Source organism: Sarcophilus harrisii, chromosome 4 (assembly GCF_902635505.1).
Source record: "Sarcophilus harrisii chromosome 4, mSarHar1.11, whole genome shotgun sequence".
NCBI lineage: Eukaryota > Metazoa > Chordata > Mammalia > Dasyuromorphia > Dasyuridae > Sarcophilus > Sarcophilus harrisii.
Genome location: NC_045429.1, coordinates 149748025 through 149762063, shown reverse-complemented (window position 1 = coordinate 149762063; position 14039 = coordinate 149748025). Strand labels below are relative to the sequence as shown.

The following is a 14039-nucleotide window of genomic DNA, read 5'->3' as shown; positions in this document are numbered from 1 at the left end:
AGGGAGCTGGAGAGAAAACCACGCTCCTTCCCAGCTAAGAAGCACTACCGTCTCCTAGACAACGACGCCTCCGCCGTCCCAGAACGCTCCGACCCAGGTTACAAACTTTAGCCTCTCAATCCTCCCCAAAGCACCTGGGCCATTTGTCACTCGTCTTTCTGAGAGGAGTGGATAAGATGGCGCTTGCGCCCTTCCACCCTACCCCACAAAAGCATTCACTAACAGAAACACTAAAATCGCCCGCGTCGGCCCTTTCCCTAGCAGAGCGAGAAGCTTCTCGGAGGTGGAGCGAGAGGCGTTTCTCCAAAGGTCTCGAGGAGAGAGGAGGGCCTCGCGCCTCGCTTTCTCACCAGGGATTGGCTTAGCCCTCTGACCTGCGTGGTGACGTGTAAGGAGCGCGCGTACAGAACGGAAACGAGAGGTTCCGGAGTTTTCTCTCCGGAAGTGAGCCGCAGGGCCCCGTGGCTGCGGCGTGACGCGCGTGCCGGCGTGTTAGAGAGAGAGCTAGAAGGAGCCGGCGTGGGTTGTTGCCCCGACCAGAGCAAAGGATACCTGGGGACTCGTAGCTGCGGGGAGCGGGCCCCACGGCGTAAACCTCTGCCTGCTGCAGCATGGTGAGCAAGACCGCCTCTCTTCTCTCCACAGAACGGACGAGGGCCGCCCGGCGGGGAGGGGAACGGAAAGGGCTGTCCCGCTGCTGGGCCACAGTAGGCGTTGGTCCCAAGTTTCATTCTGGCTTCCGTGGTGTTTGAGGGAGGCCCCTAGCTGGTGCTTGCCGGTGGCTCTGACTTCTCTGCCAACGACCACCTGTTCCGCTCTCACGTGGAAATCACCGGGACCTCCTCCTTCCCTCTTTACTCCTCTTCCTCCCGGAGTCCAGCAGAGGGAATTACTACAGATTGCCATTTCTAATTGTATTATTTTCCTGTTCAAAAGGCTTTGGGGGCTCCCTCACCTTCAGGACAAAATGCAAACTACCAGGCACTTAAAAGCCTAATAAAATTTGCTGCCAACTTTTTTTTTTTTTTAAATCTATGTCCTTGCAGCTTTTCCGTGCCTCTTGCTGCATAATCCACCCCGCCCCCTTAGCACCTTCTCTTCCTTTATTTTTTGCAAAAGCCTGGCGCTCTCTCCTTTATCATTATCTCTGGAGATCCCTGCATCCTTGCAAAGCCCGAGTCACTTGTAACCACAGTGTCCTTTATGTAATCTTTCTTCATCCTATTGCCTTCGCTCTGAGATGACTGCCAACGTATTTTCCTTGTGCATAACTACGTTGTTGTTTGCGTGTTGTCTCCCCCATTAGACTGTCAGCTTCTCGAGAACAAGGACTGTGTTTTAGTTTTTTGCCTTTCTTCGAATCCCCAATACATAGATAGCACAATGCCTGACACACTCAGAGAGAAAGAAAGTATCTACTTTGTGCCAGGCAGCCTGCTGAGTGCTTTGCAAATATTCTGTCATTTAATCCTCATAGCAACCCTGCAAGTAGAGGTTGTTAATATCTTCATTTTACAATTGAGGAAACTGAATCAGGTTTAAGTGATTTGCCCAAAGTCATAATTATTGCATATCTAAGGCTAGATTTAAACTCAGTTTTTCTTAACACCAGGCTGGCATCTTTACACTGTGCCTCCTAGTTCTTTTCATTCAATAAGTGCTAATGGAAAATTTCAAACCTGGGTTCCCACATCCAGTATCCTCCACCCCCCAAACTCTTATCACACTACATGGAAGTGTATTAAATAATAATTCAGTTAAAACATTTAGGTGCCTATGATGTATGTGCATTTTGCTTAAGTACTTGGGGTTACTATATATAATAGACTTGTGCTCTCATCATTGTAATCTGATGAGCGAAAATGACATGTAAAAATAATTATGGTAAAGAAAGTGGAAGAAATTTAGACAAAGTGCTATGAGAAATTTGAATTGAAGAGTATAATAACCATAGGAACATGACAAGAAAGTCTGGGAAGCTTCGTGAATTGATCAGAAATATTGTATAGGAACTTTCTGTTTGGGTACAATTTGGACTGGCTAGATCAGGGCTTGGCAAACTGTGGCCTCATCACCTATTTTTAAATAATCTAGTTTGCTGGATCCTGGATTATATGACTGGGTTACGTACGCTCTTGAAAAACTCTGAAGAGGCAGTACCCGAGTTAAGGCCTTAACAGGAAATAAATGAAATGGGGTTGTGGCAGAGAGGAGAATTCCTTCCAAAGATGAGAGATTCTGTGAAGAAATGTTTGGGGGTGAGAGATGAGAACAGGGGATGGAGAGTGATTTTTAGTTTGTCTGGAACCTAGACTTGTAATTAATAGAATGTTAAGGGAATTGGTTCAAGAAAAAGGCTGAAAAAAAATTAATTGGAATTCAATTAATCAGAAGCATTGGGAACCTGTTGAAGTTTCTTAAGTAGAAAGGGAACACCCAAGGAGTGTGTTGGGAAGATTACTTGGACAGAGATGTGAAGAATGTTTAAAAAGATATATTAGAGGCAGCCTTCCTGTTGGTTTAGGCTTCAGTAATAATAACTAACATAGAATTTTAAGGTTTACAAAAGTCTATACATTTATTATATCATTTGATCCTCACAGAAGCCTTATCATGTAGGGATTGTTATTATCTGCATTGCTGGTTGAATGACTTTTCCAGGGTCACACAACTAAGTCTCTCTGGAAATTCAAACTGGTCCTTCTGGCACTTCCAGCACCCTTATCTAATATGACACCTAGTTTGCATGTAAAGAATTTTGCAAACTTTTAATTGCTGCTTGTTATCTATTATAATAATCTGTTACTTATTGTCTTTTATGTAATCTTTATTCCTCCTATTGCCTTTGCTCTGAGACTATTTCCAACATATTTTGCATGAACTAAGATTTGGGGGAACACTTTGTATTTCAGAAGCAGAAAGAAGAGAGGGGAGGGATACATGAGGAATAGGAGTCAGAGATAATTGAAGTTTTGACCTGAAGAATTTATTGTCTTGATGTCAACAGAAATGGAAAATTTTAAAGAAAATTTAAGTTTTGAAAGAAATAAAATTTGTTCAGTTTAGAATGCATTGAATTTGAGGTGTTGGCAGGATAAAGATTAACAGGTGTTAGGACTGGGATGAGTTTGGGAGAAATAGTCAAAGGAGGAATCAGTAGGTTGGGTTACTATTCACCTGTTCCAATGCTTCCTTTCTGAAGCCTCATAAGAAGAAGAAGCCATTTATAGACAAAAAGAAAGCTGTATCTTTCCACCTAGTACACCGAAGCCAGAGAGATCCTTTAGCAGCAGATGACACTGCACCTCAGAGAGTTCTACTGCCTGCACACAAAGTAAGTACACTTCATTTTTTTGTGATATTAAAGTAGTTTGTTGTTGAAATTGTGTGTTTTTCTGGCATATCAGATAATAATGACTAATATTTATATAGCACTATGAGATTTACAAAGTACTTTACATATATATATTCATTCATTTGGTCTTGATTACACTCTTGTACATACTACAGATATTATTATCCCTATTTTACTGATGAAGAAATGGAGGCTAAAACGGATTGAGTGATTTTCTACAGCACAAACAAGCTAGTAAATGTCATATGTGGAGTTTGAACACAAGTCTTCCTGACTCCCAAGTCCTCCAATCTATTTTGACACCTAATTGCTTCTATTAATGCATTACTTATGTCCAATAGGTCTTTTAGGTTTTATGGCCACAGATTACATTTTCTAACTGTAATCACCAATCTCACAAAAACTTTTGTTTGTGTGTGTAAAAAATATATAGTTTCAATGAATAGAGGGTTACAGAAAATATGTGGAAGGGGATGTTTTTTGGACATAAGCCTTTGCTGCCATACATACATATAAATAATATATCCTAGGATTTTGTTGAGATGGAAAGATTTGGTTTTTGTATATCTATTTGCAGAGAAATGCTTTCCAATACTATAAACTTTTCTACCACCTTTACTTGATAAAATGAAATTTAAATTTTCTTCCTCGGTGCAAGTTATATACAAGTTGAAAAACTTAAAAAATATATTTAGTTTTAAATAACCTTTCCTCTCTGACATGGTTGTTTTGATCAATTTGTTTGAAAATCAAGACTTGGAAGAAAAATGATCAAAATTATCCTTGATTATATAACTCATGTTGATATAAAATGTACTAAAGAGTTCACAAATTTCTTTATTCATAGTTGCATGAGATAGGTAATCCAAGTATCCATTTTATGCAGATAAGGAAATTGAAGTTTAGAGGAGCCAAATAACTTGCCCAAATGTCCCATAACTAATTGTTAGAATCTTCATACAAGTTCAAGCCTTTAAAAAAAAAATGTTTCCTTTACTATAACATGTTTTTCTTAATAAGCCAGTTTTGTGACTTTGCGTTCTTGATACTCCTTTTGATAGCTTTAATATTTCATGTTTGGGCAAGCTATTCTCACCTAGTAGTAATTAAGTTTCGTGACTTATAAGAGCATCATTCTCTGGTTCCTTGGGTTCTGCTATGTAATGATTGCTGCTGTTCCCTCCAAATTTGGGATGGATCCCGTGAGCTTATTTTGTGTTAACAGGTTTATCTCAGGTCATACAGACTAACATGATCAGTTTCCTGTGCCCTGTCTTTTCAAAGGATCTTTACAAGATTCCATTATGTTTGGCCCCTCTTCTTTGTGTCACAGAGAGAAGATGAGGAGAGGCGAGCTGAACAAAGAAAATACGGAGTCTTCTTTGATGATGATTATGACTACTTGCAGCACCTGAAGGAACCATCCGGGCCCTCTGAGCTGATTCCCTCATGCCTTCGGAGTGATGTGCAAGAACAAACATCACTGATTGCAGTAAGAATATACTTCCTGATTTCTCTTGCTTCAAGGAAATATCAATTGATTAAAAAAAAAAAAAAAAGTTCTGTTTGGGGATTGAGTCTTTTTTATTTTGTCTTATAGAAAATTGGTATATTTTGTTTTTTATAACATTCATTAATAAATATTGTATTTAGGTTTCAAAACCTTGGGAGAAAATAAAGACTTCACTTCTTAGTGCAAGCATCAGTTTAATATGTGATTTGCAAAATGGAGAAGAAATTTGCGATTGGAGAGAGAATATTGTGGGAAAGGCAAGGTTTAGGCATAAAGTTGGATATGGCAAGTGTGTCCCATAGTAAGCCTAACAACATTTATGCAACCATGAAAAGGACATGATGGACTATATGTATAAAGTTCAAGCATGGAGACTAAGAGATGTTAACTTATGTATATAGCATACCTGTAAAAGATTTAGAATATCACACTTGGTATTCATTTAGTTACTTAATATAATTATTGTTAATTGATCATCTATCAAAAAATGGATAACGACCATTTGTATTTATGTATCAATTTATAATGCATTTTCACCTTTTGTTGGATCCTATAATTTCTAATTTAACATATTGCATAAATCAAAAGGAAGGATCTGATAGCAAATGTACTTAAATTTTCTAAAGTGTTGCAGGGGTTTTAAAATGCATGCCCATGCATTAAAAGAACTGTAAAAGTAAATTTTGCTGTATATTTTATGACAGTCTCCTGAATCTCAACCTTATGCTTAGGAGAAAAATTTTCTAATGTAAACATTAACTGAAAGGGCATCATTGAAATAAATTGGAAACAAATAGTCTTTTCTGTGACCTGAGAAATACCTTATAGTATAGTGTTTTCGGTGGGTTTGTTTTTTTTCCTGTGACATTAGTTGTAAAGTTGTATGGCCACCTGTTGACATTATTGGTTTAAGTTTTTAAATAGAGAACATCTACATTAGAAGTATGAAATGTACATGAACAGTACTATATGATGATCAGTTCTGATGGACATGGCCCTCTTCAACAATGAGATGAACCAGCTACACCCAGGGAAAGAACTCTGGGAGATGACTATGAACCACTACATAGAATTCCCAATCCCTCTATTTTTGTCCGCCTGCATTTTTTATTTCCTTCACAGGCTAATTGTACACTATTTCAAAGTCCAACTCTTTTTATACAGGAAAATAACTGTTTGGACAATAAATACATATATTGTATTTAACTTATACTTTAACATATTTAACATGTATTGGTCAACCTGCCATCTGGGGGAAGGGGTCAGGGGAAGGAGGGAAAAAGTTGGAACAAAAGGATTTGCAATTGTCAATGCTGAAAAATTACCTGTGCATATATCTTGTAAATAAAAAAGCTATAATAATAATAAATAAAATTTTTTTAAAAAGTATAAAATGTAAACAGAGTGGCATGACAGAATATTGCCAATATTTACTCATTCTCTCTATGGGATCATCTTGGAAAACATAAATAACTCCATTACTGCAGCATTGCATGTAAATCCTTTTTAGAGACCTCTCAGAAAAATGCAACCAGAAGCCAACAAGTCATTCATTAATACCATTTAAAATATGATGAGAAACTCTAGGAATCTAAGATATACCCTACACTCCTTCGAGGAATCATAGAATTTTTAAACTGGAAAGGATTTGAGAGACCAACTAACCCAATTTCATGTTTGTCTAGTTGGGATGATAACATACGAAAGAATATTGATAGTAAACCAGGGAGTTTTGCAATTTTTTTGAGCCAGAGAGTATTATAATCAAATAAAATTGCAGAATGTTAAAGAGAGAGGACTCATTAGAATCAAGAAAACCTCTTTGAAAACCATTGAGATGATAAATGGTCATTGGCTTTAAAAATATAGAGGCAGTAGATATATGGGAAAAATCGAAATAAGACTAAATGGGACTTTAGTGACTAGATTTAGTGTGGCAAGGGAGGGCTGAATCAGAAAAGATTGATTGGGAGGGTAGTTATCTATTCCGTTGTTAAGAGAGACAAAAGTGGGAAAGGGCTAGGATTTGGGAAGAAAGATATTGAGGCTAGTTTGGGGCACAGAGTTTGAGAGTTATTAATGAAATATTCAAGTAGAGATGTGGAAGTAGACTTCAGGTGGATATATAAAGTTAAAAATAATGTTGCTTTTTCCTCTCCTCAAGACTCCTGGAATTAAGTTGCCTTCATCTGTATTTGCATCAGAGTTTGAAGAAGATGTAGGACTGCTGAATAAAGCAGCTCCCGTATCAGGTGTGTTACAAGAAGAAAAATTTTATAGTGTCAAAAGAGAATTTTCCCTGCTCCACATATACTCTTAAGAATGTTCTAAAAATATATTTTCCTGAAAATTGAAGTTAAACTTTATATAGTTATTCTGTACTTTGATTTGTACAGTCTTAGTCCTAAGATATTCATTTTTCAATGTATTCTTGATACTACAAATTTGTTGTCAAAGGATTCTTACAAGTGTTCATCTTATAATTTAGAAGTCTTACGTTACTCTTCAATTGGGGGGGAAATAATAACAGCATTCTTACTGTTCCCATATGATTGTATGAAATAAGAAAACCTTACAGAAAGTCTTATGAAGACTTGTGAAATAACTTTATTCAACTCTGACCACTCCATCTAAATACTTGTCGATTGTTGACTGATCTTTATAATGGATAATAGAGTGGTGCATATCCCAGGCTCATTATAATAAATCCCAGAGTTGGGATTTCTTTGTCACATTGGAATTATGTTTTGCTAAACAACCAGTATAGCAACAGTGTATATACAACCTTGGAGTCTGGTGCTTACGTCTTACATCTCACATAAGCTAACTGGGTGATGCAGGACAGGACAGTTTACTTCCCATTATTCTAGGCAACTTTCTAGCACTTTTAAGTTGCTAAAGGGTTAACAATTTACATTTATGGATAGAATTTCCATACTTGTAAGTCCCTGTAGCAATGAACTCACAGGTGTCCAGCCCATTAGAATTTTGTTAAACAAAATATTGCTTGAAAGAACAGGTCATGTTTGTTATTCAAGGATTTCTTTATGCCATTGTGACTTATAAGCATTTTGTTTTTCTCCAGGGAAAAACATAGTCAGGAAAAATTAGTAAGCCACATAATTTGGAGTAAAAATAGAGCTGGAAACTATGGGCTACCTTTGTTCTTTTCTTGCTTGAACATTATGTTGCTTCTAATTAAAAAGAAGTTAAAACTTATTTTGCCTTTTGGAATTTTAAATTTTAAAGCTATGAAATGATTGCTTATTTTGCTAAACAAACAATTGGACCCTTGGAAAAGACAGATTGTATAAAGTTAATCTGTTATCTAGGAAATTACCTTCCAAATTTTTTCTATCTATTTCTCTCTCTCTCTTTTTTTTTTTTTTAGGTCCTCGATTGGATTTTGATCCTGACATCGTTGCAGCTCTGGATGATGATTTTGATTTTGATAATCCAGATAATCTGCTTGAAGATGATTTCATTTTACAGGCCAATGAGCCAACAGGAGAAGATGGACAGATGGACATGGAGTATGTGTGTCTGGTTTTAAAAAACAGGATCATGTACATTGTTGCCCTTAGAAATTTTAGAAATAAGAGGGAGTTTAGAATCATAGAATATTAGAATTGTTAAGGATCATAGTGGTCATCTAGTTTAACCCTTCTTTTTCATTGAAGAAATGAGGTCCCAATGGAAATATGTTTTTAAAAGATTGTCCATATATAATCTATCAGATTGCCTGCTGTCTTGGGGAAAGAGTGGTAAAGGAGGGAGGGAAGGGAGAAAAATTTGGAACTCAGAATTATACAAAAATTAATGTTGAAAACTGTCTTTATATGTAATTGGAAAAATAAATATTATTGAGAAGAAATGAGATTCCAGGGGGAGAGAAGGGTGAATTATGCTGTTCATTTGTCTAGTTATTAGGTTTCCTAAATTCAGTGCTAGCTTGTTGGATGGCATTCTTCAATTTCTGCACTTCAAACGCTGTCCAAAAATATTCTTCTTTATAAAGATTTCAGTTACATATGGTTCATAATATGTTTTTATATTGTTTTAGGAGATACAATTTCGAAGATGACAATCGTGGAAAATATATGGGTGATGATATGGAAAATGACAGTGATGAAGATGATTATGACTCTGAGGGTGTATTATCAGATGAAGAATTATCTATCTCTGGAGAAAGTCAAAAGGATTTGTTTTTGGAAGAAGAAACTAAGAGTCGCTTCACAGATTATTCTATGACTTCCTCTGTCATGAGGAGGAATGAACAACTGACTTTACTAGATGAAAGATTTGAGAAGGTAAGAGTGTAAAGTAGCAAAATTTTGATAATTTACCATTCTCTATGGCATAAGTGCTTGCCTCCAGAATTCTGGCATAGGAATCAAAAATTAGAAATGGTTTCTACTTGAAAATGATAGAAGAATCTAATAATATTTGTAAATTATGGATTTCTCTAAATTCCTTTTTGATTTATCATTTGATATCCCTTTCCTCCCTAATTGAAGGGCATGGCTGTATTAATTGCCCTGGTAAATTAGAATACTTTTTCATCTGGATTGTGACAGAAAGAATTAGTAATAAAACAAAGATCCCGTTTGCTGTGTCTCAGTGTCTTAGTGTTGAATACATTATTAATGGCCCACAAGTATTCAATGGTAGCCATACTTAATGAGAAAGTATTTTCAAATTATTCAAAAGAATAAAGAAAATCACTATAATAATGATTAGAAATTTCATGGTACATTTTGTTCTTTTTATCCCTCTTTAGTTCTTTGAGCAGTTTGATGATGATGAGATTGGAGCATTGGATAATGCAGAATTGGAAGGTTTTATTCATGCAGATAGCAACCGGTTACAAGAGGTTCTGAATGACTATTACAAAGAGAAAGCAAAGAAGTATGTCTTAAATTTTTCCTTCTGCTTTTATGATACCTGCTCAGAAAATTAATTGATTAATAAGACCTAAATAAGTTTGTGCCTTTTTGGCACTTTTGACTTTAGGGAAACCATAGTGAATAATTTGTTTATGTGAGTTGCTGGTTTCTAGGCACAGCATAATCAACCTTTATCCTGAATAAAGCACTGGTTCCACTTAATTCAATTTGGAGATTGGTACCTTCTATCTTCTTTTTCTGGCATGTTGTTTTCCAACCTCAGATAATTTTTTTGACTGAAACTTCAGGATAATTAGGAAATTATTCTGAATTTTGTTTGTATAGACTCACTTCTCTTTTATTTTTTTTCTAAAACCTATGTGTTCTTAGAGGTAAAAAGGGTTCCCAGACTGTAAATATTCCACTTGCTTCCTCCCAAGATTGACCTTTCAGTTTTAGTTGACAAGATAGGCATAAATGTCAAGCTGAATGACACTCAGGCTGTTCTGGAATGACCATGAACTAAAAACACAAAATTCTTCTGTTAGCACTTACTTTGTTGATCCTGTGGTGGGTAACAATAGTTTTTTTTATGCACTGATAAAAAGAGTCTCAAAGAGGTTACATCCAGGATGAGCAAAGTCTTGTGAAAAATACTAAAAGACAAATAAGTATTCCATATAAGACAAAAAGAAATTAGAAGGAAGCAGATTTCAGCTTTTCATAAGGACCTTTAAACAATTAAATGTATTCCAAAATGGATTGTGTTGTTTCAAGAATTTTTCATTATTTAGCTGTTTTAAGTATGGACTAACTGAATATTTGTCAGTGATATTATAGAAAGGAGGATACTTTTATTAGTTACCTGTTGGACTAAAAAAGTCTGTGATTCTTTCCAACTCGAGTTTTGTTGAGATTATTGTAATAATCTTCTGATTAGTCTTCCTGCCTCCTCTTCTTCCTCCTCTCAATCCATCTTCCACATAGTCCCCAAAGGTCTATCCACATCACTTACTCTCTGGGAAGCATTATTGGCTCCTTTTTGCCTCTTGGAAAAATACCAACTTTTCTGGCATTAAAAGGTTACCAAAGTCTATATCCTTATCTTTCCTCGTCAATTTCACATTTCTTCTCTTCAGCCCCTCTTTATTTCAGCCAAATTGGCCTGTCTATTGTTAGTTATCCGTGTCATTCATTGCCCTTCTTCAGGGCTCAGGTAAGCTCTTCTACCTGGATTGAGGATTCCTCCCTTGGTGCTCTCTCCTAGAATTCCTCTTTTCCTTTTTAGTTCAGCTCAAGTACCACTTCCTTCACAATACCTTTTCTGATTGTCCCATTTATCGATGCCCTTTCCCCTAGAAAGTCATTTTGCATGTATTTTGTGTTGGCTTAGTTATGCATGTGTTATTTCTTGCTAAAAGATATTCAAATAGAGGGATTATTGTCTTTATCCTTTCAGCCTCAGCCCAATAGAGTACTGGCACATAGTAGGAACTTGATAAATGCTTGTTAAATAAAAAAAATAGTGATCTGGTTAAGAACTAAGCCTTCAGAAATTACTTTTCTAAGCTTAAAAAAAAAAAAGCAACTCTTTTTTTTTTTCCACCAAAAGAGTATAACCAGTGTAAAAGGTGAGAAAGCAAAAATCTTTCCACCTATTCTTGATAATGGCTGTTTGCCTTTTACAATGTGCTTTACTATTTCCTTCCCAGAAAAAGTGGTGCAGTAGAAGAGTGTTGAAATTAGAGTCAGAAATACCTGAGATAAAATCCTGCCCCAGAGACTTTTAATTACCTGGGTAATTAGGCAAATCATTTAACTTTGCTAAGCCTCAGTTTTCTCATCTTGAAATTGGGAGTACTAACACCCATCTCATAGGATTGTTGTAATGATCAAATAAAATAACATGTAAAGTGCTTTGCAAAGCATAAAGCTCTTTATAACTAGTAGCTATTGTGGAGATGACTCAGGTTTCCTGAAAACTGTGCTAAGTAGTTAACCCTAATAAGCCTAACAAGTCTTAACAAACTGGAAATGCTCCAAAATAGTGAACTGTATCTGAGGGATCCCTCTAGGTATGTTTAAGGAAAGTCATCACCAAATTAGCTTTGGAATGTTAGCTTTTTCAGCAGTAGCAACTGTCAAAGACCTTCTGTTAAGACATAGGACTACAATCTGTATGAATGGAAAGAGTTCCCATACTGATAAAATCACAATTATAGGAAATATTCAAGTGTGCTGCTTCACTTAGCACTTCACTTTTAATAACTCTGTAAAGTACATACTACAAATATCTCATTTTACAGATGAAAAGTCAGATTTAAGTTTGACTTTCCCAAGAACTAGTAATTGTTGGAGCTAAAGATTTAACTGATATCTGATCCTTGTTCCAGCATTATTTTTACTTTACTCCTTCTGTCCTATCCTTCTCCCCAACTGGTATACAAAATAGCTAACAGGGGGAGGAAAAAGTAGGGAAACCTGAATGGAAGTGATTAGCAAGGAATCCTCACAGACACTGTGAATGGTTATTTACATAGCTAATATCTCTGTGTGTTTTAGAGAGTGTATTTCCATAGACATATTACAATGTTTCTTTTTTTTACTTCATTCTGACTTAAAATCAACCAAAAGCTGTGTCAAATTGGATACTCTTGAACCCCTTGAAGATGATAACTTACTCATTAATGAAAAAGATGAGGATGATGAAGAAATTGTTACTGTAGTTCTTGAAGAGCCCAAAGAGAAATGGGATTGTGAATCTATTTGTAGTAAGTATTTTTATTGTTAATGTCAGTGATGTTATAGTGTATTTAGCATATTATAATCTCATTACTTGCATAGTTAAGATTTCATATTATATGAAATAATTTTCTAAGAACCTTTTTATATTTAGAAATGGGTACATTAGGTTTTCTCATTTTTCATCTTAGAGCTTGACTTTTCTTAAGCAGAATGAAATAAGTCTCTTATCACCTGTGTCGTCTTAGACTCTTGAAAAATGTAGTGAGAACTGCCTCCTTTAATTGAAAGTGTCTATTCATGTATTCTTACTACTAGTTTTTCTTTTCAGGTACATATTCGAATATATACAATCATCCTCAGCTTATCAAGTGCCCACCAAAGGTATGCCGCATGCCATTCTAAATTGCCAGAAAGGGGGACTTGAAAATAAGTCCATTCTTGGGGTAAAGAACATGACACCATTTAAAAAACATAATGATACTGTCAACAAAGGGACTTACATTTACAATAGAAAGGTAAGCAAATGAAGGAAGCATGTTATTAACAATTAGATTTTTAATTTTTTTTTTCCCAGCCCAAACACATCCAGATCTCCTCTAAAACAGGAATACCTCTAAACGTCTTACCACAGAAAGGACCTACAGCAAAACAAATTGAACGAATGCAGATGATTAATGACAGTGATCTGCCTAGAGTATCAGTCCAACCGCGTTGTAAAAATGAAACCAAAGAAGATAGAAAAGCGAGAAAACAAGCTATAAAAGAAGAACGTAAGGTGGGTAAAAACACTTTTCCATGTAGTTATGAAGAAAAAAGCAGTGGAAGGGGAAGGGAATGGAAACGGTCAGCCTTTGTATAGTTTTTGTAATAATGTCAGTCATTGTAATCATATCCTTCTGCAGGAACGCAGAGTGGAGAAGAAAGCAAACAGATTAGCCTTTAAATTGGAGAAAAGAAGACAGGAAAAAGAACTGCTCAACTTGAAGCAGAATGTTGCTGGTTTGAAGCTCTGATAATGGAACATTGAGACTGGCTCTTTGTGCTGCTTTTGTGGACTCTTTGCTGAGTATTCCTTTTTTGACTGAACTGTGAGAAAAGACAAAACATTCTCCTGCCAATTACAGGAATGTGTACAGGGAAAAGAGAGTGTATGGATTGTTTCATGCCAGCACTTTTTGAAATGAACATCTTTTTGCAAACATTAAATCATATTGCTTTGATATGTAGATTTTTCTTCCCCAAAAACAAAGTAACTTTATAAGTATGAAGTATTTATAAATATCTTGTCAAATAACATTTGATTAAAGAAACTCAAATGAATGGCCTTACTAGTGTGATTTCTGTACATTTGGCAGCATTCTTGAACATTCTTAATAAATTTCCCCACACTGATGATGGATTGATAGCATGGTTCTAAGTGAGTTGATAGAGAAAAGTGGTATGATAAGAGTTTATCTTTTATTAAATCCTGAGTGTGCATCAATGTTCAGTGGACTTTCTACTATAAATCCCCTTCTGGAATGAGACATAATTTGTAATC

At 35.9% G+C, this 14039-nt stretch overlaps 1 protein-coding gene across 1 annotated transcript; it reads left to right on the top strand.

Moving 5' to 3' along the window:
• The first annotated feature begins 415 nt into the window (after window positions 1–415).
• Window positions 416–13824, top strand: LTV1 (LTV1 ribosome biogenesis factor). Its single transcript, XM_012549378.3, has 11 exons — window positions 416–614; window positions 3203–3334; window positions 4689–4847; window positions 7033–7120; window positions 8260–8401; window positions 8932–9178; window positions 9649–9776; window positions 12389–12525; window positions 12828–12880; window positions 13074–13274; window positions 13402–13824. Exons 1-11 carry the CDS (start codon window positions 612–614, stop codon window positions 13510–13512), a joined length of 1401 nt encoding a protein of 466 aa, XP_012404832.1. The 5' UTR covers window positions 416–611; the 3' UTR covers window positions 13513–13824.
• Window positions 13825–14039: the final 215 nt, after the last annotated feature.